General features: G+C 45.6%; 1 protein-coding gene across 7 annotated transcripts in view; it reads left to right on the top strand.

The window, feature by feature from the left end:
* The window catches only part of PLEKHA2 (pleckstrin homology domain containing A2), a 76,104-nt gene extending 52,062 nt beyond the window's left edge, over window positions 1-24,042 (top strand). For all 7 annotated transcript variants that reach the window (XM_075556639.1, XM_075556644.1, XM_075556638.1 and 4 more), the window contains 6 exons: window positions 188-334; window positions 656-724; window positions 981-1,051; window positions 3,816-3,879; window positions 22,141-22,218; window positions 22,665-24,042. In XM_075556639.1, the coding sequence (XP_075412754.1) occupies window positions 188-334; window positions 656-724; window positions 981-1,051; window positions 3,816-3,879; window positions 22,141-22,218; window positions 22,665-23,027 (792 nt within the window). In that variant the 3' untranslated portion in view covers window positions 23,028-24,042. The remainder of the gene's footprint in view (window positions 1-187; window positions 335-655; window positions 725-980; window positions 1,052-3,815; window positions 3,880-22,140; window positions 22,219-22,664) is intronic.
* The last annotated feature ends 2,138 nt before the right edge of the window (window positions 24,043-26,180 follow it).

Genomic DNA, 26,180 nt, shown 5'->3' with positions numbered 1-26,180 from the left:
CGTGAGCGTTGTTCTCCAGCTGCTGACCTTGCAGTTAGCAGCCCTGTGCGTCAGCGCTTCCCCACGAGGGCACCACCATGGGAGCAAAGTAAACATTTATTTCTTCTGTGACCAGAGGGAGTGGGTGGGGAGTGTGACTGAGAAGAGGAGGGAGAAGGAGGTGCTAATCTTGACTGTTTCCTTGTAGAATGGTGGGGATGGGCAGGAAGGGAATGAGCCAGGGTCCCACGCCATCCTGCGAAGGTCTCAGAGTTACATCCCCACGTCAGGCTGCCGTGCTTCCACCGGGCCCCCCCTCATTAAGAGTGGCTACTGTGTGAAGCAAGGGAACGTGGTGAGTGTCAGCACAGGGGCTGGGTCGGGCTTCTGGTGATGCTGCGGAGCCCGTGGGTGTAGAGGTAGCAGAGGGAAGAGAGATTGAGAGGAAGAGTCATGGTCCTCTATGTTAGCAAGGGCTCCAACCATTATGATATTGGGAGCCAGCCATCCTCCCAGCATGTCAGTATTGTTCCTGGGCTGGAAGAAGCCTTCGCCCGCACCAAATGTGGGAGCCTGGCTTCCATGGGTTGGGTCCCTGGGGGACTTGGATTGGACACCCCTCCTACATGCCAGGAGCCTCTTCCTAACGTCCTGCCTCTGTATTTTTCAATTTCAGCGCAAGAGCTGGAAACGTCGTTTCTTTGCCCTCGACAACTTCACCATCTGCTACTTCAAGTGTGAACAGGTTTGTAGTGTTTGGGAGCCCTTTCTGAAACGGGCGACACTTGAATACAAACCCACCTGAGTGTGTGCATGAGCAGGGGCGTGCCCCCCACCCCCCGTCTCTTCGACATCCAGTGTACGCATCTTCACAGTGATGTGAGAGCGGCCCTGACTTGCCCTGCACACAGGGAGCTGCTCTGTGATCAGAGCCACAAAGGGTCAGCTGTAACCTTCTGCGGACAGACCGACTTACCTACCTCTCCATACTTTCCCACCAGGACCGAGAGCCACTGCGCACTATATTGCTCAAGGATGTTCTCAAGACGCACGAGTGTCTGGTCAAGTCTGGGTAATTGCTATCTCTGCCTTTCTTCTCCTCCTCCTGATCAGATCTCCATTCCTTCTCAATTTCTTCATTTTCTATCTTCCGAGGCTCTAATAAAAGACCGTCTCTCTTTCTAAGAGCTAGGGGTGGGGCCTGCTGTCTTCTGACTGACTCACTGCCTCTGAGCTGAGACAGCTGTGAGATCTCACTGGGCAAGTGCACCCTCTCCCCTTGGAGACAAGCCTTCAGAATTGTTTTCCGATGGAGAGAATGAAGGATGATGGCGATGAAGGGCGAGAGTAATGTTCAGACGCACCTCGGGCAGTAGAAGTAGGTGTAAAGTCTCCAGGAGGACGGGGGCCCGTGGGAGACAGAGCCCCCAGACCAGTGACCTTTCAGCATCTCTTCAGATCATGGTGTAGGTCCCTGCTCCTGCCCTCGCTTCTGGCCTTTCTCCTCCGGCGACAAAGCGCTGAGGGCCCCATTGTCAGGAGGACTCACAGCTGTTCTTTCTTTTCCATGCTGCGCGGCAAGAACACGTATGTTTCAATGTGTTCCTCTTTCCACTAGAAAGTGATTGCCTTCCACGTGTCACAGGGCACAGCACAAAGGTGTATACGAAGTGGGGACACAGGTCCCAACACAAGAGCTCTCTCCATGGCCAACATCAGACACAGGTGTCCTTAAGTCTAAACCCAGGAGCTTCCCTCGAGTGTCTGGGCAGCCATGAGCCCTCATTCTGCAGTCTCTTGGGATGACTATGCGCATCCCTGCATCCCGTGCACTGTGCCTGCAGAGCCAGCGTTCCCAGGGAAACTACTAGCAGCTGGCCAACTGGTTTCTGAAGCTGTCTGTGGTAGGCAAACCTTACTCCTGGAACCAGGGACTGAAGTACTGTTCTGAGCTTATACATGGCAGGTACAGAGGAGGAGGTGCCCAGTGATAACAATTCATGGAAGCTGCTCAAGAGGAAGATTCCAGAAATGTGGGTCCAGAGGGAGATAGTTGGGGAGGAAAGGTTGGGTCTGATGAGCTCCTCAGTGACCCTAGATGGCTTCTAACATGGCAGGGCATGTCAGAGCACCTAGATGCCCAGGGATCCAGATACGGTTCAATGCTAAGAGTGTCTCCTACTCTAAGTTTTTACTCCTGCCAGACGTAGCTTACATTTGGGGAGTGAGAATCAAGGTCATTGAAGCCAAGGAAGAGAGAAGGCCCCAGGGCTTGCAGGTTGCAGACCTGTTAGCTATGTGGCTTCTTGCTAACCCAGTCGGGGGGTTTAGAAGACCTGGGTAATCGATAAACACTTGTAGAATTGAAAGACGCTCTGTTGCCCACAGAATGGACGTGAACGGGGTGGGGATTTCCTTCCTGCTTTCCTTCCTTGCCCCGGCAGTCGATGCTGTCTCTGTCCTGCACTGCATGCACAGTACATAGGTCGTTTACGAGGTTAGAACATCTTACCCATAAAGAACAGTCATCTCTGTGCAGAAACTCATGAAGTAATAATAATTTTAGTAAAACATGTTCTCAGTGACAGGCCTTTGCCAGGCCCAATCCCTTCTATACCTCATAACGGATCTTTTCCATGTGACATTTGGGAGGAGGGGGTTGCAAATGCCTGTGCAGTTTGAAATCATTTCCACAGATAGCTTTTTCCAAAGTGGAGCCGGCCGTGGGCCCCAGGATCCTGTGGCCTTCATGCCCTTGCTTTCTCGCACGTGGATCCTTCACAGGGATGCGGGGTCTTCCCAGCCCCTGCCAGCTCCCCACAAGCCCTCATTCTTCAAGCCAAACCCACCTGTGACCAGCCTTTTCTTGAAACAATTCCGACTCTGGGCAAATCACACGCAATAGCACGTGACTCTATAAGCTGGCAATGTGACGCTCTTTTGGGGATGGTAGAGATTAGATCTTTCATACCTGACATAGTCCCTGCCGGCCGTGGCTGGATTCACCGAGCAGGCATTTCACCCTGTAGGTAGCTTTGGTTGGGGTGCAGGGCTCAACTGAGCGCCAGCGACGTCCTCCTACCGGAGGTTGGGATTCAGCTTCCAGAACCCACACTCAGTGGAAGCACTTATGCCAGCTGCTCCCCTCTTCCCTCTCTCCTCTCTGAGACATCTGGCTCTTGAACCCAGTGCCACAGGTGCAGCAACTGGAGGAGGTTGATGAGACAGCTGCTTGGGGGCAAGACGGGTTGAGAAAGTGAAGAGTTGGTTTCCTTAGTAGCGATTAACAGCCTCCACTCTGGAGTCACACCTGGGTGCAAATCTCGTGTCTGCCATTTATTCACTCGAGCACCGTGGCCAAGTCACTTGACCTCTCTGGACATAGGTTTCCTCATCCAGAAAAGGAGGAGAGCCGTGCCTATCACCTTGGCTTGTTGAGAAAAGTCCATGAAAGAGTGCAATAAGCGTGTGCGCGCACACACACACACGGATGCTTCACATAAAGCACTTGGTAGATCGTCGTATTGAAAAAAGAAGAAACCGGTTGGAAATTGAGGGTATGGTGGGAATTAGGCAGGAAGCTTTGGAGGAAAAGGTGCTTAGTCCTGGTAGCACTGTGTGGAGCTCCATCAGGCTCGAAACCCCCCCCTTCCCCCGAGACCACCTAGGAAACAAACACTGAGGGGACCCTCAGTGGGCCGGGAGCTGGAGGAGCTGTGGCCTGGGAGACCCCCAACCCTTTTGTTCTAATAAGAGGGTACTGGTATTTTCAGCCAAATGAAATGGCCGCTCCAGTGCCGGCATGCCGGTAACTTGCTTTCTCTTTTTCCATCTAGTGATCTTCTAATGAGAGACAACCTGTTTGAAATAATAACAAACTCCAGGACCTTCTACATACAGGTAAAGGCTCAGCGAATACTCAGAAGTTCTGTTTTGATGAATGGTGTGCTCACAGGCCTTGATCTGCCCTTTTGCTTTCTCTGTTACTTTTGTTTGCTGTTTCAAGGTGGTAAATTTAGCCCCTGATCGTCAGTCTGGGGTCTCATTTTATTCTCAACAGGATGTTTGCCCCAAACCTCACAACCATAAAATCATAAAAGCAGGCTGAGCCCTGGGTGTGTGTGTGGTGGTGGTGGTTGGGGGGGGGGGTGCGGTGGGCGAATGTGAGTGTGTACCAGCTGCTCTTGGCTGCTGGGCTCCAATTAAGCACAGAAAAGGAGAACTGGTCAGTGATTTCACTTCTCCTTGGGAGGGTATTTATAAGCCCAGCTATGTGTGTGGACATCACTGTGTGCGGAAGGACAAAAGCACAGAGGGCCCTGTGCAGGCACCAGGTGCACAGCCCAGCTGCACAGAGAAAGCCATTGTTTGGGCTCTGACGGTTCAGTTGTCAGAAGTTTCTTCCTCCACCCAAAGCTTTGGAGGGCTCCCAAGCCCTTCTGAAAGCATAGGCGCCAGCAAGTCAGGTTTCCAACCAGGGCCTAGACTCTCCGGCCAAGAAAGGATATTGGTCCATAGAGCACTCCGATTCATCGAGCCTCTTAGCAATGCTGGATTTCAGTGCTGATGGCTGGGTGCTGACGTACTCAGCTGCCAACCAAAAGGTGGGTAGTTCTAACCTACCAGCTATCCTGTGAGAAACGACGTGGTAGCTTGCATGCACAAAACTGCAGCTTTGGAAATGCCGTGGGGCCATTCTTCTCGGTCCTGTGGTGTCCTTATGGATCTGAACCATCTCGACAATAGCAGGTTAGCATTCGAGTGGACATGTGTTGTGTCGCTTTCAATGTGAGCCACACTCTTCAGGGTTTCCTCTCTTTGGTGCAAGGAACTTTCTCCACTTAACACTCCCCCCCTACCCCCCCATCTGGAGTAGCAGCTCCGGTTGGGTTGTCCAGACCACTCTGAGCCTGTCCTGCCTGAGTGTTACAGACATGGTAGCAGCCTTAGTCCTCTGTGGGTTATGTTCATTTAGACAAGCATGTGCCGTCGAGGAAGAAATGGCACAGGGGGCGCTTAGGAGCAAACTGGAACTTTGGCGGGGGTTGCTTTGAGATTGGAGAGCTACGTACAGTTACCATCAATATCCGGGGCAAGGATTGAAACGGTGGGTGCAACAAAGAGTTTCTGTTTTTTGTATTCAACAAGCGTTTGTAAGTAGCCACCGAGCCCTGGGCATTTTACACATGTGCTGGACGCTGCCTTAAACAGGACAGATCCTGAACTCAAAAAGGAGCAATTGAAACTGAAGGATGAGCAACCCTCACCCACCCCAAAAAGCAACACCAACAGTGTGTTGAGGATAGAGGTTAAAATAGGTGAAACCACGGGGCTGTTTAATGACATGGCTCTATTCTGTATGCTACTGCCACTTAGGATGCGTGGCCCTGTGTGTTCATCAAAATCCATAGGTCTTGATAGCTCAAAGAAGAAGCCTTAATGCATGCCTGTGGGGGGAGGAGGGTCCCCAACAAATCATCACAGGTCCAGTAGGCACAATTGTACAGCGATAATAAGTAAAGAGTATAGTTAAGTCATGGAGAGCATGAGAGAGGGAGGACAGATTGAATGAATGGAGTCAGACACAATTCATGGTAGCATGCTCACCTCAGCCCCGCTTGATGGTCCTCCTGGGGAGAGCCTGCCTGCGAGAGCAGGAGAGAGCCCCCACTTTATTGCTAACCAAGGGTTATATCTCCTTCGTGGGGCATGGTTACAGGTAACCACACGTCACAGGAAGGGGCAGTACAATAGGCATACACATCATAGGAAGGGGATGCATGATGGGCATAAGCGAGGCAGGAAGGGGATGAGCTAGGGGTGTGCCCATGGGAATGGGAAGGTCTAGGGGTATACATGTGACAAGATGGGCGGACCCTAGATTCATGATGGCAGCCTAATTAACCTTGGTCATCCTAGGGCGGGTTTGACCTCTGGCATCTCCTACAAGGAAACAGACAATAACTACTATCCTTATCAGAAGGGAGTGTGCCCTATTTGTTGTGGGATAAACAGTTGTATCTGCTTGGTCTAGATGGCTGATGGCTGATAACCCTTAGGGAGAATAACCCTGACCTACTTTTGATAACCTCCAAGCATATGGTCATTCGCAAACAGCTAAGTTTGGCATATATTTGGGGAGACAACTTGGGAGAATTCCTTCTGTTTCCCACACATGCCAGTGTAGGAGGCCAGGGGATCACAGGATGGAATGCATACTGAGACAATAGAAAAAAACCCCAAACAAAAGACTAGTGTGGTATTGTTCTCTTAGGCTAAGTACAGGGGCCTTAGGAACTTCCTGAAAGAAGATTAAGGGAAGAATGGCCCAGGCAGAGGGAGCTTCAGGTATAAAAAAGCCTGGTGAGTCATCTGTTGCATAAAATCCAAGATAGAAAAACCCTTCAGAAATAGTAAGGGGAACAATGTTTCCCCGAGGGCACAGAGAGGGTGGGTGGGGAGGGGGAAGGGGGAACTCATGGTATCAGTGACTATATAACCCCACAGGAGGGGAATGAATAACAGAGGGGAACAAATAACAATGGTAGGTATCCACTGGATGGTGTAACATGGGGGGAGGAGGTTGACGGCATGGGTGGGAAAGAGGAATAAAAACAATAATAATATTTAATAAAGGTTCTTGGGGTTAGGGGGGAAGGCTGGATAAGGGGAAACTGATATCAAAGAGTGTAAGAAGGAAGAAAATGTTTTGAAGATGATGGTGGAAACAATTGTACAGTCATGCTCGAATTAATTGAACTATGGATTGTTATACTATTTTTTATAATCTCTTTAAGAGCTCCCAATAAAAATGGAGGGGAAAAATGTTTTGTGTTGAAAGAACCGTAGAGCTGAAGGGAGGCTGGAAAGTTACCACCGTAGCTTGTTAGGGAGTTTGTGTCTTATCCCGAGAGTAAAGATTCCTAACCTTTCAGCTAGGGGAAGGAACGAACTGTGTTTTCCCTTTAAACGCATCACTTAATTCCTAGACTCTTGACTTCTTCATTTGTAAAGTGGAGATGATTACTTCAACCCCAATGCTTTTCATGATGATGGGAAAACTGAAAACTGGTTGCTGTCAAGTTGATTCTGACTCATGACAACCTGGGGTGTTATAGAGTAGAACTATCCCAGAGGGCTTTCTGCAGTTTTTCTGGAAGCAGTTTGCCAGGCCTTTCTTGCGCAGCAGGGTTGGACTGTCGACTTTCGGGTTAGCAACCGATTTTAAACTGCGTGGTCTGCATGATTCAATATCAAAACCAAATTATATAGAGAGAACAAATTATATATGTAGAGAGAGAAATATTCTAAGTGACTTGGACTCTAGTTATAGGAACTAGGTTTGAAGATATGAAATAGCTAAGGGATAAAAACTCGCTGCCATCAACGATGCCAACTCATAGAGACCCTATAGGACAGGGTAGAATAGGCCCTGTGAGTTTTCAAGACTAAAAGACCCCCCCCCTCCTTTTAAAATTCATGTAATTTTTTCCCATGTTGGCAAAAATATACACACCAAAACATTAACAACTTCTATGTTTATAATTCAGTGCCCTGTATATGTGTGGGAGTAGAAAGCCTTTTGTCCTTTGGAGCAACTGATGGTTTTGAACTGCTGGCCTTGCTTTGGAGCAGCTAATGGTTTCAAACTGCTGACCTTGTTTTTAGTAGCCTACTGCGTAACTACTACATCACCAGACTCCTCAGCTGAGAGATAAAGGCAGTGTAAAGTAGGGCCAGTGGAGATCAGTGGAAAGTTCAAGAGGTATTGAAGAGGTAGACTTTTCAGGAGGACTTGGGAATTGGGTGTGTTTGCAGGTCAAAGGAGAGACAAGGACATCGACAAGATTTTAGGCTTGAGCTGCAGTGTGGCTGATGGTGCCAATCGTGGGGTGGACACACTGGAGGAAGAACTGGTGGGTGGAAAGGCTGGTGGCTCTGAATTTATAGTGCTTGTGGAACACCCAAGGGGAGGTTGGCTATACAGTGCCCATAAGAGTCAGGGCACTAAACACATACTTGTCAAGTGAACACCTGACAATGCCGGTTAATAACGAGAGATGTGAACCCCAGGCCCCAAATGTTCCCGAAATGCTGCATCATCTGCATGAGTGAGTGTGCATTGACCAGAAGCCTCTGATCGGCCTGTTTCCTGTTGTCTTCTACTCCTCATGTCTCTGGGCTGAAAGAACACCCTAAATAAACAAATGAGAGAAGGGATAGCTCTGCTTGTAGCACCTGACACACACGGAATCAAAAGCCAGAGAAGATAGATTAGAATTAACTAACGGTGTGAGAAAGGCCTTTCTGAAGACCAAATATTGGCTCTATCTGGGACCTGGGAACTAAGACTCATAAAAGCAGGTGCAAGTGTAAGTCAGCACTTAGCAAACTTTTGGTCTCAAGCCTCCTTCATATACACAAGCATTTTGGAATCGCCCCCAAAGAAAATTTTAAAATGTTAATTCATTTTAAAATAGCAACTATAAACTGATTGTAAATTAATGAGGTTATTATTTTCATGAAAAATTGCTCTCTTTCCAAAAGTTTGGGGAGTAGCATTGCTTTATGTTTTTGCCTATCACTTTAATATTTGGCTTAAGAGAAGACACGTAGGATTTTCATATCTGCATTCAATCTATGGCCATAAGGAGTTTTTGACGGAAGCATCGAAGGAAAATCTGACCTTGTGCAGATAGTTGGCAACGTAAGGAACGTGGTAAGAGACTGTTCAAACAATTGTGACTATTCCTAATTGATCTGACACCAAAAGGTGACCAATGATGACTTTGTATGGACTGAGTGATGTGAAGGAACAACTGTGAGGATACTTGTGCACGGGGTCACTGTGGGTCGGAACCTACCTGCTGGTACCTAATTACAACAAGTGAGTGAAATGTGGAATCTGAAACCCGATCAGTGAACTTTCAGCCGATTACATTAAAATCCACGGGTCTACTTTGCCTTCCGAAAGGACCCTCGTATCCATTCATGAGGTTGTCATTCATGGCTTCAAACCACTGCATTTGGAAATTGGTGACCTCATTCAGAGCTTCCAAATGTTGATACATTTTTATTATATAATGTAAACAAAGCAAAACACCCCACACTTATTAAAATCACCACCAGCATAATCAGGAAAGTCTTTAATGTGTGGAAAGCTGGCAAGCTCTCAAAGGCACATAGACATTTTCTGAAATTCTAACTTTTCGTTTGAAAGTTCAATGTTTATCATAGCTTCCCCCCCCCCAAAAAAAAACCCCAAAACAACATACCGTGTGTTTCCTTGACCTTACAGACTCGTTTAATTCATTGTTGAGAAAAAGGTTTTCAGATGTATAATCTTGAACAAGCTTGGCCGACAATTTGTTAGTCATTTGTTTCACGTTAAAAACAAACACATTTCATGGAAAAGGTGATAGGTTATAGTGGAACGTATGACATTCACATGCTAGAGTTTTTACCCACCACTGCTGAAATACCATTCCCACCAGGCATCCTAGGGCAGGTCCAGAAAAAGTAGGTGAAGTAGGTGAGCTATAGGTGAAGAAAACAAGTCCTTAGGACCGAGAAGAAAGAGGAAGCTGCCAAGATTTGTTGTTTTTGGATAGAGGTGGCTGTTGGGAGCCTTCTGTTAATGGCCTCTAGAGTTCGTTGCTCCAAACCCTTCTACCTGTACACCATCAAGCTCATAGTCCATAGTGAATATGACTGAAGCGGGACGGAAGGACAACCGTAGGCTGCCGGCACTCTAGCACCCTTCCCCTTTCCCTCAAACACTGCCCTCGAGGACAGAAACCCTTCGTTTTCCTTTGAAATAAGCTCTGAAAGCACGTCCAGCGGCACACGCACCAGGCCGAGATGAAGGTAGGAGGCTGCCACTTTTCATTCCACTGAGTTTAAGCTCCCCCGCCCCCCCCCCAACCTTTTAATAGTTCACCCTGGTATGAGTGGACTTTAGCCTTAACATTTTATTTTAAACCTCTGACTCATGAAGCTGTCTAGTGGTTTTGAGATACCTTTGATGAATGCTAAGTGCATGCTTTTCATAAAAGATAGATACAACCACCTGCCCTCTCACCCCCCAGTTTTCCCCAGAATTTTAAAGGTTTCCCTGAGTTTTTGCTGCCAGTCAGTCTGTTACGTAAAACAACTGAGAGGAATCGGGCTTGTGATCCTTAACTCCAAGGTGACTTTTTATAAGTTAGATGGCATATTCCATTTCTTTCCTTGTGGAATAAATTCTTCCTGCTTTTCTATTTGGGTTATTCTAAAAAAAATAATGTTTACTAGCGGCCAGCTTTTATTTTCACGGCTGGTTTACTACCTAGGCTACTTAGCATAAAGGGAACTAGATAATTAGGGAAGAAATATAAATGGTAAAAGAATTCTATCTCTAATAATTATTCTTCATTTTCTCTTAATTATTAAAGGAGCCCTGGTGGTGTAATGGTTACAAATTGGGCTGCAAACCCACCAGCCGCTCCGTGGGAGACAGATGAGGCTTTCTACCCTCAAAGCGTTTCCGTCTCCGAAACCCCATGGGCAGCGCTAGTCTGTCCTACAGGGCTGCTGCGTCAGCAGTGAACTTGATGGCAGTGAGTTTCTCTTTTGTTTATTAATTACTAATTTTTTTAAAAGATTGAATTACTTTATCATTAGCAAAGATTTTAAAAAGATGACATTCAATGATATCAAGGATGCATAGTTTAAATATCTTATTGTTCATGGATATAGAAACAAAATTCTCTTTGAAATATGTGATAAGAGTTTTGAAAGAATACCCACTCTTAAATACAGTAATTTCTCTGGGAACTGAGGAATCTGAAAAATGAAGAAAGCTTTGTGGATGAAGATGTTCGAAGCAGCGTTAAAAAATTTTTTTTTTACCATCTTATTGGGGGCCTTTACAACCATCCATACATATATATCCATTGTGTCGAGCACGTCTGTACATATGTTGCCATCATCATTCTCAAAACATTTTCTTTCTATTTGAGCCCTTGGTATCAGCTCCTCTTCTTTTCCCTCCCTCCCCTTCTCTCCCTCCGTTATGAACCCTTGATAATTTACAAATTATTTTTTTTTTCATGCTTTACACCAACCGCTGTCTCTTACCCATTTTCCTTTTGTCCGTCCCCCTGGGAGGGGGCTTTATGTCGATCGTTGTGATCAATTCCCCCTTACTACACTCCTCTTCCCTTACCCTCCTAGTGTTGCTACTCTCATCATTGTCCTGAGGGGGCTATCTGACAGCAGCATTTTTTATATTAGAGAAGTAGAAGTATATAAATGCTTATTAAGAAGGGAGGATTGGGTGAATCAACCAAGTTACATACATTTGATGACTTTTTTGCACACACTAAAGACATTTACCAAAGATGTTAGATGACAGCAATATACTTGGTATATTATTAAGTCAAAAAATTAAAATATTATAGATATATAATCCCCCCAAAACAAAGATAAATGAATAATAAAAAGACCGAAAAAATATCAGTTAATTTTTTTGAGATTTTAGGAGATAATAATTTTTTTTCTTTTCTTTTTTTTAAAAACATTTTATTAGGGGCTCATACAACTCTTATCACAACCCATACATACATCAATTGTATAAAGCACATCTGTACGTTCTTTTCCCTCATCATTTTCAAAGCAATAATTTTTTTTCTTTAAACATTCTTTTTCACATATATACTCCAAACCAAACTCACTGTCAGTGAGTTGATTCTGACTCAGCAACCCTATAAGATAGGGTAGGACTGTCCCTGTGAATATCTGAGGATTTAAATAGTTTTTTAAAAATTGTTTTATTAGGAGCTCTTACAGATATCATAACATTCCATGGTTCAATCACATCAAGCAGTATTGTACAATTGCTACCACAATCAGTCTCAAAACATTTTCTTTCTTCTTGGACTCCTTGATATCAGTTCCCCTTTATTCCCTCATACCTACTCACCTACCTACCTTTCTTTCTTTCACCATCCAATAGATCCATTCACATACAATTCTGCTGCTCACTCTCAATCTCGATAGTAGTAGACAGCCTTATCTGTTTCCCTCGGAGAGCTGGTAGGTTCAAACCGTGGACCTTGCAGTTAGCAGCTCTGTCCCTAGAGCTGTTTGTGTGTGCACGTACCACGGCCATATGCATTTCCTTAATGAGAATGTATTACTGTAACAGGAAGAAGCAAAAATGAATACATTTTATTAGCTAGTCACTAAGAGTAGTTTATATTTTGATTTTTATGCATGAATCTATTTCTGTGCTTTTGAGGTGTTTTCTATGGATTCTTTGCTAAGGGAAGCTGCCACGGCTTATTTTTGATAGCTCCTACAGGGCATTTGTTGGAGAGATCGTACCTCCCTTTGTGTTGATGCGGACTCAGGGGCCCTGAAGGACAGGGGAGAGCCGCCCCTGTGGACTTCTGAGGCTGCTACTTCTTTTTTTAAATCATTCTTTAGGGATTCTTACAACTCTTATCACAATCCATCCATCCATCCATTGTGTCAAGCACATTTGTACATCTGTTGCCATCATCATTCTCAAAACATTTTTTTTCTACCTGAACCCTTTGTGTCAGCTCATTTTCCCCGCCCTCTTCCACCCTCCCTCACCTGAACGCTCGATAATTTATAAATTATTATTTTTTCATGTCTTACTGATATCTCCCTTCACCCATTTTCCTGTTGTCCATCTCCCTGGGAAGGGGTTATATGTAGATCATGTAATAGGTTTCCCCTATCTCCCCCAATCTTCCCCTTACCCTCCTGGTATCGCTACTCTCAATATTGGTCCTGAGTGCTTTATCGGTCCTGGATTCCCTGTGTTCCCAACTCTTATCTGTACCTGTGTATATGCTCTTGTCTAGCCAGATTTTTAAGGTACAATTGGGGTCATGATAGTGGGGGGATGGAAGCAGTAAAGAACTAGATCAGTGGTTCTCAACCTTCCTAATGATGTGACCTTTTAATATAGTTTTTCAACCCCCAACCATAAAATTACTTTTGTTGCTACTTCATAACTCTAATTTTGCTACTGTTATGAATCATACTGTAAATATCTGACATGCCGGATGCATTTTCATTGTTACAAATTGAACATAATTAAAGCATAGTGATGAATCACAAAAACCCTATGTAATTATATATTGTGAAATATTTATTTCTCATGACAAATAAATGAAATTTTGTCTTGAAGCATGGTGTAGCATAGATAACAGTCTTCATGCCTGGTACTTGTATGTGGGCATATCTGCAGGTGGGCAAACCCACCTGGAGACGATAGAGGAGCGGTGTCTCGGTTCCTAAGACCATCGAAAATATGTGTTTTCCCATGGTCTTAGGTGACCCCTGTGAAAGGGTCCTTTAACCCCCAAAGGGATCGAGACCCAGAGGTTGAGAACCAAAGAACTAGAGGAAGGTTCTATGTTTCATTGGTGCTATACTGCACCCTGACTGGCTCGTCTCTTCCCCATGACCCTTCTGTAAGGGGATGTCTAATTGCCTACAGATGGACTTTGGGTCTCCACTCCTCTCTCCCCATCATTCACTATGATAGGATTCTTTGTTCTGGGTCTGTGATGCCTGATACCTGATCCTATCGACACCTCATGATCACACAGACTGGTGTGCTTCTTCCATGTGGGCTTTGTTGCTTCTCAGGTAGATGGCCACTTGTTTATCTTCAAGCCTTTAAGACCCCAGATACTCTTATCTATTGATAGCAGGCCACCATCAGCTGTCTTCACCACGTTTGCTTATGCACCTGCTTTGTCTTCAAAGATTGTGTCAAGAAGGTGAGCATCGTGGAATGCCAGGTTAATAGAACAAAGTGTTCTTGCATTGAGGGAGTACTTACATAGAGGCCCAATGTCCATCTGCTACATACTAAACTTACAAATAATGTACATAGATCTATTTTCCCATTGTCATATATAGACATATTTACATATGTACACGCCTCTATTTAGACCTCTATAAATGTCCTTTGCCTCCTAGTTCTTTCCTCTATTTCTTTTTATTTTCCTCTGTCCCACTATTCTGTTCAGCCTTCATTTGGGTTTCAGGAATTCCTCTCAGGTACATTGCCCTTGATCAAGCCCTACCAGGCCTCCTATATCCTCCTCGCCATTGATTTTAGATCACTTGTTGTTCCCTTGTTCCTGGATTTGTTAATACCCACTTCCTTTCTCCCTGTCCCCCTCCCATGTCTTCCCAACCCCATAACCCTCAGTCCCATTGTTTTCTCCAGATTGTTTATCCTGCCTATCTTACCTAGAGAGACATGCAGAGATATAAGGTGCACAAAAAACAAGGCAGCAAAAAAGCAACAAAAGAAAACTAAACAACAACAACAACAACAACAAAGAAAAGCCTATAAATAGTTCAAGGTCTCTTTGTTGACCTTTACGTGTGTTTTCTGGTCGAGTCTGGCCATGCCCTGGCCCCAAAGTCTTTTTCTTTTTGGTTTTCCCTGGGGACTTCATTGCGCTGCTCTTCTTGCTGTTCTGTTGCACGCCCTTAGTGTTTTTCTCAGTGTGGTGGGGTCAGATCGGGTGCAATTCCCTCACTGTGTCTCCAGTGTTGTCTCCATAGGGCTATGGGTCAATGAGGGATGTCATGTCTCATAGTGGGGCCGGCCATATGGTCCTCTCTGTGCATTGGCTGCTCTGAGCAGGGATATCATCCTCGGGGGTTGGTGGGGAGACTGTAACTCTTTATGTGAGTAGACAACCCCATCTTCATCCCATGGAGCATCTGTTAGTGTCTAACTGTGGATATTACAATGTGGAACCGTTCAGCTACCTGGGTATGTGACCTATGGTTTGTGAGGGTAACATTGACATGGTGTGGTGGAAGTGAGGTCCTTTACAAGAATATCATTGAACATCCCTGGATATTGATTATTGGATTGTCATCAGGGGGCTTTTCAAATTGGTCAATGAGATGTCAGATCCCATGTGGAAAACTGTGAGATGAGTGATGCTTGACTCTGCCAGACCCCAGCTCTGCGTTTTCCTCAGCCCTCTAGCATTCTCGTATCAAATCATATTCTGTTTTCCCAAGGAGAGAAGTCGCTAGTAAGTATAGAGATTTTCTCTAGTATAGAAATCTTTTGAATAAATGATCAGTTTAATGACCTCTATCTCATTCAAATATACAGTCTTTCTTCCCCAAGTACATTGTTTTATTTGATTCTGGCCGTTTGGTCCTTAGAAGTAAGGACTACCTACCCTTATTGCAATTTGAGAATGAGGAAATGGGGGAAAAGCTTTTTTTTCAGGGAAAGGGCAGTAAATGGGGAATTCAAGACTTATTGTGTCCCTCGTGCACTAAGTGACATGGAGGAGGCATTACCTGACCTCCTCTAGTGTCCATGCTCCATCTTTCTTTACCTAGTCTGACCGCTCCTCCCACGCCACTCGACATCCAGGCTGGCTTTCATAATTCATTCCAGTGGCCACACCGAACTCACAGCCAGTACTCACCATTAAGGGAAAGGTTTCCTAGAGAAGGCCATAGGTTACCACAAATGAGGACCAGCAGACAGTAAGGATGCAGTCATTGGTCACTGGGAGCCAGCAGCCAAGTCCCTCTCAGCTTCTTAGTCTCTTAGTCATGTGGTCCCTTGGCCTTTGCTTCGATGGGCCAGGAAGCCAGCCCCACTGCCACTCTGTCCCACACTTCCATGGTCGGGGCTGGGCAAGGAGCAGGGAGCCCAGAGGTTCAGGGCTGCTCCTCTGAGTCTGTGCTCCATTCTGTGGTGCATCTGGTCTGGGCACCCTCTGCCGGTTCCGACAGAGGCCGCGAATGCTCTCTTTCAAGGCGCTGCACGGCTCTCTCCTCCATTCCTTCAAAGATGGCTCCTTCTTGTAGCCTGGGGGTGGTAACAAAAACTGACCAGTCCTCTCTGTTAGGGTCACACACCCTGTTTGCATCGTCCCACTCAGTCATTTGGTGGGAGTTACAGAGACTTGGGTAGAAGAGCCATATGAAGAAGTGTTACTTTAGATGATGCCCAGCAATCAGAAAGAATAACATCCGGGGTCTTAAAGGCTTGTCTTCACACAAACATCTAAATGAGGCGTCGGCTAAGCTCACATGGAAGAAGCACAGCAGCCTGTGTTCGTCAAGGATTGTAAATAAGAAGGCTCTGGCCTACAGCGGAAGCCCAAACCCATTTGCAGGGTCACTCGCAGATTCACCCTCTGGAAATCCCTCGGACCCTGGCTGAGGGACGGGAATAACCTTGTTATCAGACAGGGCAGTATGGAGTCAATTGTGGGATTCAGGTTTCGTTTGTTTGTTTCTGAAGTGCAAGGGTAATATATGGGGACCATGCTCAGGTCCTTCCCCTCCGACCACAGGCAGGGATGTGAATATAGCCTTGCTGTCATGCAGAACGCATTGGATGACTGCAGATACAGTTAGGTTAAAATGTAACACTGTGTCCGTATCACTTGATCGCCCCTGGGACCCATTTAAAATTTGTTGTAGTTTTTAATATTTTCTGTTTTGAATGAATGTTTTTCTCTGTTATTGTCGGCCTTTTTGCTGTTTTCTGTTTCTAATGCTTTCCTGTGTGTGAAGTCCAGGAGGGTGAGCTCCACGGAGAAGCACCTGGACTGATGATTCATTGGGGGCGTGGCAGGGGAGGCCGGGGCGGGCAATGATGAGCTAGTATCGACGAGTACGGAAACGAATAAGATGCTCTGAGGTCGATTGTTGTGATGACTGGCGACTCTTCTTGGGGTGGTCGAACTCTTGGGTCGTGTAGTTTGTAAACTATGCCAACTGTTTTGATAAAAGAAATAAACGTTAGGAAAAATACAAGAAAATTCCCTCCACCACACCTCAGATCATAGACTGATAAGTGAACACTAGCCAACACGTAGGGAGTCTTTCCCTTGGCCCAGGCGCCACTGTAGCCGCTGTACAGAAAGTTGCTCATAACCGTTCTCCCGTCAGTTAGTTCTCTGTGAGGAGCAGGTTAGTCCCGATCTTAGTAAAGGACCTGCTGGAAGGACCTGGTGATATTTTTGAACTGGGATGGATTTTTCCAGGAGAAGAATGTTCATTTTCTTGGGAAAACAAGAGGTTGTCAAATTAACTGGGAAAAGTCAAGAGGTGGAGGGCAAGCAGGTAAAGGAAGCAGTACGCTGTGAGAGGCATTTGCCACGCTGTCTTGACCTCGGGTTCCAGGGTATGAAGCTGGTTGCCCTGCGCGTGTCTCCTGCGCACATCTCCCCAAGAAGGTTTGTTGTAGGAGCTACAAGTTACAGATGAGAAAACAAAGCACAACAAACAACGGGTCTCGCTTGACCCTGACACAGCACACAGAGGAGTCCTGCCTGGGATGTGGAAGGCTAGGAGCAGACATGGGGAACTTTGCTGGCTGGCCTATGTTGTCTGCATGTGCTTTTATGTTCAAGCATGTGCGGCAGAGGGAGGTTAACAAAGGTCAGTCTTTGGAGGTTTGGAATTTGGTCCTGGCTTCTTGTCATTCCCAACATCCCGTTCAGTGGGTGGTGCCAGAGGAGGACCCTCAGTAAAGGTTTGCTACAATTCTCCTGCCGTGGACTTGCTTCTGACTCATTGACCCCCCCCAGACGAGGCTAGAACTGCCGGCTTGGCGCGCCGAGGCGGAACCTGCACTGAAAGATTGCCATGCTTTTCCCCTTGGTATGGCTGGTGGGTACGAACAGCCGGCCTTTCCGTTAGCAGCTAAGTGCTTCAACCACCGCATCACCAGGACACCTTACTTGAAGGAAACCCCTTGCCATATCAAGTGGAAATCACTGAGAACCCGTGGGTTTAAGGCTGTTTTCTTTTTCTTCACAGCTGCTGCTGCCCCCTTCTGGGGTTGAAAGGTTGTTACGATACTTTTTAATTTTTCAGTTTGAATTTTCAACTCCAGCAATTTTTGAGACCTGGATGGGGACCCAAGGGCTTGCTTTGACTCACTTGGTGGCTTGAGAGAGGCTCTTTTCTTGTCGCTAATACATAATCCCTATAGAGGGATTCCGCTTTAATGGGATTGAAAGGGGGATTATGGGCAGTACCCAGGTTACAAACCAATCTCCTGTAAAGCTTATCTGTTAAACATTCAAGGTATACACAATGGTAATAACAATTGGCACGACTTTTCAACACACATCAAAGCATTATTACTGTGATATTGGTGTTTTTATTCTGGGCAAGAGATAGAGTGGTTATGGGGATACATTTAGCTCTAAATCTGCAGAATTGTCATGTGGCACTTTGGGGTACATTAATTTTTGAATGTTGTACACCCTTTGGATTTTTAAGCTGTTTAGTCTTAAATCTTCCCCCCTAGGGAACGCCTAGAAGGCTGTGAATCTGGTAAACCTGGGATTAAATCCTGGGTCCCCCCCCCTTCTTGGTTGCCATTGTTAGGTGCCATTGCTTACGGAGAACATTCTGGAACCCTGCCTTGGCTGGTGTTCTTCTCACCAACAGCTGCTCTGTTTGAGCCCGTGGCTGCAGCTGCTGGGTCAGTCCATCCCATTGAACATCTTCCTTTTTTGCCGACCCTCTAATTTACCAAGCATCATGTCCCCCAGAGACTGATCCCTTCTGAGAACACCTCCAAAGTGAGGCACCATTTCACCATCCTCACTTCTAGGGCCCATTCTGGCTGTGCTTCTTCCAAGACAGATTCATTCATTCATTCTCTGACAGTCCATCTGTTTAGTCAGTATTTTTGCCAACAATGTAGTTCTTTGCCAACAATGTAATTCAGAGGCAATGATCCATCTTTAGTCCTCCTTCTGTACTGTCCACCTTTTGCATGCATTTAAGGTGATTTAAAATACCGTCGCAAGCGTCAGGCATGCCTTCATCTCTGGAGGGACATTTTTGTTCTTTAACATTTTAAAGAGGTGGTTTTTTTTTTGGTTTTTCATGCAACAGATAGTCTACAGCAGCAGTTCTCAACCTGTGGGTCGAGACCCCTTTCCGGTCGAATGACCCTTTCACAGGGGTCGCCTAATACATCCCGTATACCAGATATTTACATTATGATTCATGACTGCAGCAAAATGACAGTGATGAAGTAGCAACAAAAATCATGCTATGGTTGGGGGTCACCACCACCTGAGGACCGGTCTGAAAGGGCCGCGGCCTGAGGAAGGTGGAGAACCACTGGGCTGAAGTATCACGGCCTTTGATTCTTGACAGCTCTTCTGATGATGTTGGTTGTGGACTCAAGTAAAGTGCAATCAGTATTTCCTCCATTTACCATGATATTGCATGCTCATTCGGTTGCAAGGGTGTTTGTACTTTGGGGTGCTGATTCTGGGCAGAACATTTAAAGTGGATCTTACTTTCTTGTTGCGGGGTGCATCGTCTTCACTTCTGGGACTGGACGAATGAAGTGGGTGTGCAGGGAGCGCTGGCGGGGTCGCCGTTGGTACCCTTTGGGCTACTAGCAGGAAGCAGTTGGAAACCCTCCGTTGCTGTACAGGAAGAGCTGTCTGCTCTCGGAAAGAGCCCCAGCCTCAGAAACCCACAGCGGCAGTTCTACCCTGTCCTGTAATGTTGCTCAGAGTTGGCATCAATCGATGGTTTATTTGGTGAGTTTGGCTATTTTGGCTGGTTTAGTGCCTGTAAGAAGCTGTTATTCAGATTAATTTTATAGTAATTCTACCATTTGTTTGGCATAATACGGTGCTTTGTTGTTGCTCTGATGTTGGAAATTATGCCGTTGATTTTTATTTTTAATTGTGAATTAGGTGGGGGTTTACATTTGAGGTCATCAGTTTTGTATTCAACAGATTAAACTACTTCTAAAGCGCCCCCCCCCCCGATTTCTCTTTCCTCTCTTGTGGATGTGTTACTCTCTCCCTTCCCTGTCAAACCGTTAGCCCAGGGGCCCTCAAACTATGGCCTGCGGCCCGCCAAGGACACTTATCCTGCCCGCCGGATGTTTTTGCCCCGTTTGTTTTTTTATTTCAAAATAAGATATGTGCGGGGTGCATAGGAATTTGTTCATAGTTGTTTTTTTTTTTTAGCTATAGTCCAGCCCTCCAACAGGTCTGAGGGACAGTGAACTGATTCCCTGTTTAAACAGTTTGAGGACCCCTGCTAGCCTATTGCTTCATCTCCCCTCCCTGCCCACCCTCTCCACGCTCCCCCTCACACCACACCCACCCCTTGGTAACCTCTAAGGTCTGTTCCCTTTGGTAGAAAACCCCTTGTCTTGTTTGTTTTCTCTATAACAGTAGTCTCACACAATGTTTCTTGGTCTGTGACTGACTACTTGCACTCAGTGCAATGTTATCCGGGTTGACCATGCTTCAAATTGTGGTTTCATCTTTTTTTTTTTTTTAGCAATACATAGTATTCCATGTGTGTACGTGCCAAAGTCTCTTTGTCCATTCTTCTACTGATGGGCATTTAGGTTGTTTCCATCTCCTAGCTGTTGTGAACAGCGCTGTGATGAATATGTTTTGACTTCTTCTGGGTGAGTACAGGGAGAGCGAGGTCTGGGCCACATGGAATTTCTGTTTGCAGTTATTTGCGGTCACACTGTATCGAGTCCGGCAGTGGTGTCCGTATTCGCAGTCCCACCAACACTATATGAGGACTCCAGTCTCTGCGTCCTTTTCCGCATTCTTTTCAGTTTTAAAAAATTGGCTGTCATTGTCAGCGTATGGGGTCATCTCATCGTGGCTTGGATTTAAAGCATCGTTGTTGCTGTCTTATGTTAAAGATGGTTTGCTCTATCTGGAAGGTTTCTTTATTTATTTTACGCACTGAATAGTATACTGTATACTCAGACAAGCATTTGACTAATTGACTTTAGCTATAAACTGTCCCTAACTGTTCCAATTTACATATACATCTGACTTAAAGACAAAATTAGAAATGGAACTAATTCGTCAAACACCGACTGCTTGCACGTAGTCCAGCATAATCAAAGTTGAAAGATGAATGAATTGAGCATTAGAAGAACACAAATCTAGACTCCCCCACCACTACCTTGAGCTTCCGTTGGTTTTCAGAGCCTCCATGTTCTTTTCTCATTGGGAGGCTGGACTGGGCCGGGGGATGATGCACTTCAACAGCACGAGGGCCCAGTCAGAACCCTTCCCACCCCAACCTTTAGTTGTGTTATGTCTTTTCTTTCTTTTTTAGTGTATTAGATGTGTTATTTTCTTAGTGGCTGCTGTAATAGAAATAGCAGAAGCGAGTGGCTTTTAAGGAAAGGGAATTTATTTTGGTTTCTCGCCATTCAGGAGACTAGTGTCTAAATTCAGCCTGCAGCGTGAGTGCGAGGGGAAGGTCCATTCTTCTTTGCAGATTTCCGTGTCTTGTAACCAGCTGTCCTTGGAGTGCCTGGGACTTTAGCTGAATCTGCTTCTATTGTTTTCCCAGCCTCTCTTCTCCTGGGTCTGCTTCTTTGTCTCTGGGTCTATGCTGCTGCTTTAGGACATGGGCTATAAGGTGCCCTAGTGGTGCTGCTAAGGAAGCGTTGGGCTGCTAATTTACTAGCCACTTATAGGGAACAATTCAAGGCTGCCCGCTTCCCATGCAGGGCCATTATACGCTGAAAAGGATTCTGTGGCATTGGGTTTGGGTATTTTGGCTCTATACTGATAAGGCCCCCGTTACCATATCAAAGAACCCTATCCTCAAATAGGGTCAATTCCACGGGCACAGTGGTTAGTATTCCAACACAAGGAACCTTGCTGGTGGAGTGGTCACGGGTTGGGTTGCGATCCTCAAGGTTGACAGTTTGAAACTGCCGGCTGTTCCTGAAAAGAAAGACCAGCGTTCCTACTCCCATAAACAGTTACAGTCTTGGAAACTCACAGGGGCAGTTCTACACTGCCCTATAGGATCACTAGGAGTCAGCAGCAACTCAATGGTAGTGTTTAAAAATTTTTTTTAATTGAAGTATGTTTTCAATAACAGATATCAAATAAGATTTTTCAGGGGGAAAATTGTCCTTAAAAGTCGGAAATCAAAAATAAATAAATAAAAAATTTTAAAAAGTTGGAAATCCATTGGTATCAGATGATCTCTGGGGGCCTTTTCAGTTCTGAGGGTGTAATTGTATGAACCTTAACATTGAGTCACAGCGTTGACAGCTGAAATCAGTGCTAAAACTTTCCCTATTACGTTTTATAGGCTGACAGTCCCGAAGACATGCACAGCTGGATTAAGGAGATTGGGGCAGCTGTCCAGGCCCTCAAATGCCACCCCAGAGTAAGTCACTTCCTTTCTGCCGCACAGTGAGTGACCGCTTGGCCATGAGCTCTCCTTGAGTGGGCATGTTCCATTTGGTGGTGCAGGCAAGCCGCCCAGTCCCTGAAGGCAGCTCAAGCCCCAGGCTGTCTTGTTTGTTTTTCTCTTTGTATTTATTTGACCACGTGTTTTTTATTTTCTGTCGTTTGGTTGTTGGGGGAGGTGAGGTAGGGTTGGGTAGGGAAGTGGCATTTTCAATGCATCCAGGTCTCACTGCCAGGTGACTGCACCCCAGGGTCACATCCAACTGGAGTAGGTTCTGCTGAACAGATTTGATTTTTATAGGCTAGGGTCTCTGGACCTGTGAGTTGATGATCCATCCTGGGCAGGTGCTTTTCCTGGGGGTTCGGGGAGTGAATAGTGCCAGGCAAAGCTGTTAACTTTTTTTCACCTCTTTATTTTTGTAGGAAATGTCCTTTTCTCGATCGGTTTCCTTGACCCGACCAGGAAGCTCCAGCCTTGCAAGTGGACCAAACCCTGTTCTGTACAGAGGACGGCCCCCCGCGGAAGAGAAAAAGACCCTCTGCAAGGCCCCCTCTGTGGCCTCCTCCTGGCAACCTTGGACACCTGTCCCCCAGGCCGGGGAAACTCTGCTGCCAGCTGAAGCGATTCCTGAGGACTCATTCTTCACGCCCCGCCTTGGGGAGAGCAAGACTGCCAGTGTGGTGGCCGGCTCACGGCTAAGGCACAGATCGGAGCCTCAGCACCTGAAGGAGAAACCATTCCTGTTCAACCTGGATGATGAGAGTGTACGCACCTCTGATGTGTGACACAAGCAAGCACCGGGCGGGGGAGGGGGGTGGGGGGTATGTCAAGAGGAGTAGCAGTGGAGTGGTTTATTGGAGGGCCCTCAACAGCACTCATGTTCCAGTGGACTCTGTGGGAGGGGCACATCCTGCTGGCTTGGTTGGTATTTTTTAGGTATCAGTATGGTGTATTTAATTTGGGAAGATCACTCGTTTGAACCTATAGCCACGCTCCATGGAGAGCAGGCAGGCTGTCTCTCATGGACGGTTCCACCATGTTCCTAGTGAGGGGTGAGTTTTAGCAGCTCCTCTCCAGGGAGACTGGGAGTTCTATTTCGCCCCTGACCAGGCTTTATTTCCTCATCCTTGTTTCTGTTCATTTGCTTTCCCGGCCAGGCTCTGAAACATAGGCCAGCCACTTGGCTTTATCCTGTTCTCGGTTATTAGCTGACGTTTGACTGTGACATGGGGTGGTAACTCGTCTAGCTGGAAGGAGGAGGTAGGGGTGGTGGAAGCTTGCTTCTGATCCATCCTGAGCAAAGTGTCACAGCCAAGAATCAATCAGGTTTAGAAGGTCTTCCTAGGGTAGCGTGTCTCCTAGGGCTGACTCTCAAGATGGCTTCTTAAGAGGAGATAAAGGGATTTGGGGGTAGGGTCCAATCCCAATGCATTTGGACAGTTTTGGAAATTACTCTGTTCGCTTCTAGATGTCCAAATACTGTAGAGTCCTCATTGGGAGGTGAGAGGCACCCGGTACCTGTGCGAGGCATCGAGAATAGGTTTATCAGCGTTACGTGTTAGGGTTGTTGGGTTGGTGGGAACATGGGCTGTGCAGAGTGTAAGAGTTTGATAATTCGCATGGGCGATAAGTCAGATCTCTATTTCAGTGTTGTAGACTTGGTTTACAGTGGGTGTTGTGAGAGAGGGATTATATACAATTTAGCATCTTTGGTCTGTGTTTCCCAGGCAGAAGGAAAGATCTATTTTAGCAAAGACATTATCTTAAATCCTTGCCTCACAACCCACACTCCCCCCCCCCTTCTTCCCCCTATAACGGGCCATTATTTTAAGTGCTACGTTTTTGATATCCTGGTAGACTTACGTACATTTTTTGTGTGTGTTGCCTTTTGAGTGAAACTGTGTATGCTTGCATAATCAAACCCTGTAATTCTAAAGAGGGTCCATGCCTTTACTAGCTAAGAGATACAAAAATAACCTTGAGATTTATATTTTTAAGAAAATAGAAACTGGCTATAGAAACATTGATTTAGTGGTTAGAGAGTTCCTAGGTAGAAGAGCATAGATTGTGTGCTTTACCCAAGTTTTAGGGTATGCCTTCTTCCATTTGATGAGCAGATCCTATTTCTGTTCCCCTGGACCCTACTAAACCAGGGTTCCCTACAAGGAGAAATATCTCCACTGGTTTCCCTCTATGACTTTAATCACCCTGGTGAACTATATTTTTAAGTTAAAAATTAATGATTAGACTTGCGGGGGTACTCAAACTATGGCCCGCGGGCCACATGTGGCCCACCGAGGACATTTATCCAGCCCACTGGGTGTTTTTGCCACCACTGCCTGTCCTGCTTAGCAGCCGACTCGTCCAGTGTGCATAGGAATTTGTTCATAGTTTTTTAAAAACTATAGTCTGGCCCTCCCACAGTCTGGAGACAGTGAACTGGCTCCCTGTTTAAAAAGTTTGAGGACCCCTGGTCTAGAGGAAGAGCCTTAAACAAGGCACTTTTAACTAAACAAAGTCCCACTTCTTTATGTCCAAATTCAGTGTGGAGGCTGAAAACACTTGACCACAGCTTCTAAGTAGCTTAAGAAGAATCTCATCTTTCTAGTAGGCTGTCTAATTCTTCGATGTGTGTCACACTGAGAACTCTTCCCGAGAGTAACTGCATCAGCAACTGTCCTTAACTTAAACTTGATATGGTCTAGCGATTCTGGTATTAAAAAAAAGGGACAGGGAATCAGTCAATGTCACTCTTTTCACATATTCTTACGTACGTTTGAAATGCTTAGTTTGGGAATTATTTAATAACATGTGATTGAGACTACAACATTAAATAGCTTGGGTTTTAAAAGCCATTTGATACTCTTAAAAGTTCCTTGTCTCTGGTTTTACTTTTTAATTTTTCTCAAAATCCTTGGGCATGTGATGTTTGAACTCATAAAATGAAAAGAAATGAAAACTTGATCTCCTGCTAAACATTCATTGGCTTGTGGAAAAGATGTCATCTTTTGGTATTTGAGTTATGAAAACCTCATTTGAAATACACTGTCTGCCAGATTACTACAATTAAATTAATTGACCAATAATAGTAAACCGATCTGTTGCCTATTCAGTAAAATCTACTTTGAGAATGTGTGAGATGAAACATGTCTCCAGACTGTTATTATCTTGTTAAGGGAAAGCAAAGTTAATTGGGCCATGAACCACAAATTCCAGTTGGAATTTGGGAATTTTAAATGAGACTGTGGTTAACAGCAAATAAAAATTATCTTCAATGAAATCATCTAAGAAAAGCATGCACATTTCCAAACCTTATTCCAGAATTCCTTTTTTTGGCGGGGGGCTGCCTTCTGGCTAATTTCATATAATACTTGCTGATCCAGTACACGTGCTGGTCAAAGATGCTCCGTGTCCTTACCGTCAAACAGAAAGTGGAAGGAAATAGAGTGTGTATACAGTATAAGTTAGCGGTTAAAAGCAGCATGGGCTCTGGAATAAAACCGAGTTGACAACAAAAAGGAACCAGGAAAGGTACTGCTTCTCCTTGTGGATGCAAGCTCTCCACCGAGTGACGCTGTGTCTATTGTGCTTTGATGCTAGTTCTTGACCCAGCAGGACAGGAGTCAGGATTTCAGGTGGTCTTCCCAGTAGCTGAACTGATTTGGCCAGTGACCATTCTTGAATGCTCTGAAGTCAGTTAGAAGTAGTTTGGCTTTTTACATTCTGTGAGGTAACACAAGTGTACTATTCAGGAGCGTATTCTGTAGAGTGCTTTCAGGTCAATATATGGGAGGTACACATCTATTTCTCAGCATGATGAGCTCCGGTGAGAGAGTAGATTTAAAATTCAGGGTTTCAGCTCACTCGAAACAAGGGTTTGTTCCCTTTCCTACTCTTGATATGGTCTGAAAAAACCCAATGAATAAATACCCGGTTAA

The sequence above is a fragment of the Tenrec ecaudatus genome, chromosome 8, assembly GCF_050624435.1.
Source record: "Tenrec ecaudatus isolate mTenEca1 chromosome 8, mTenEca1.hap1, whole genome shotgun sequence".
In the NCBI taxonomy this organism is placed as follows: domain Eukaryota; kingdom Metazoa; phylum Chordata; class Mammalia; order Afrosoricida; family Tenrecidae; genus Tenrec; species Tenrec ecaudatus.
Note: the sequence above shows the minus strand (reverse complement) of the source record. Positions and strands in the feature narration are given on the sequence as shown.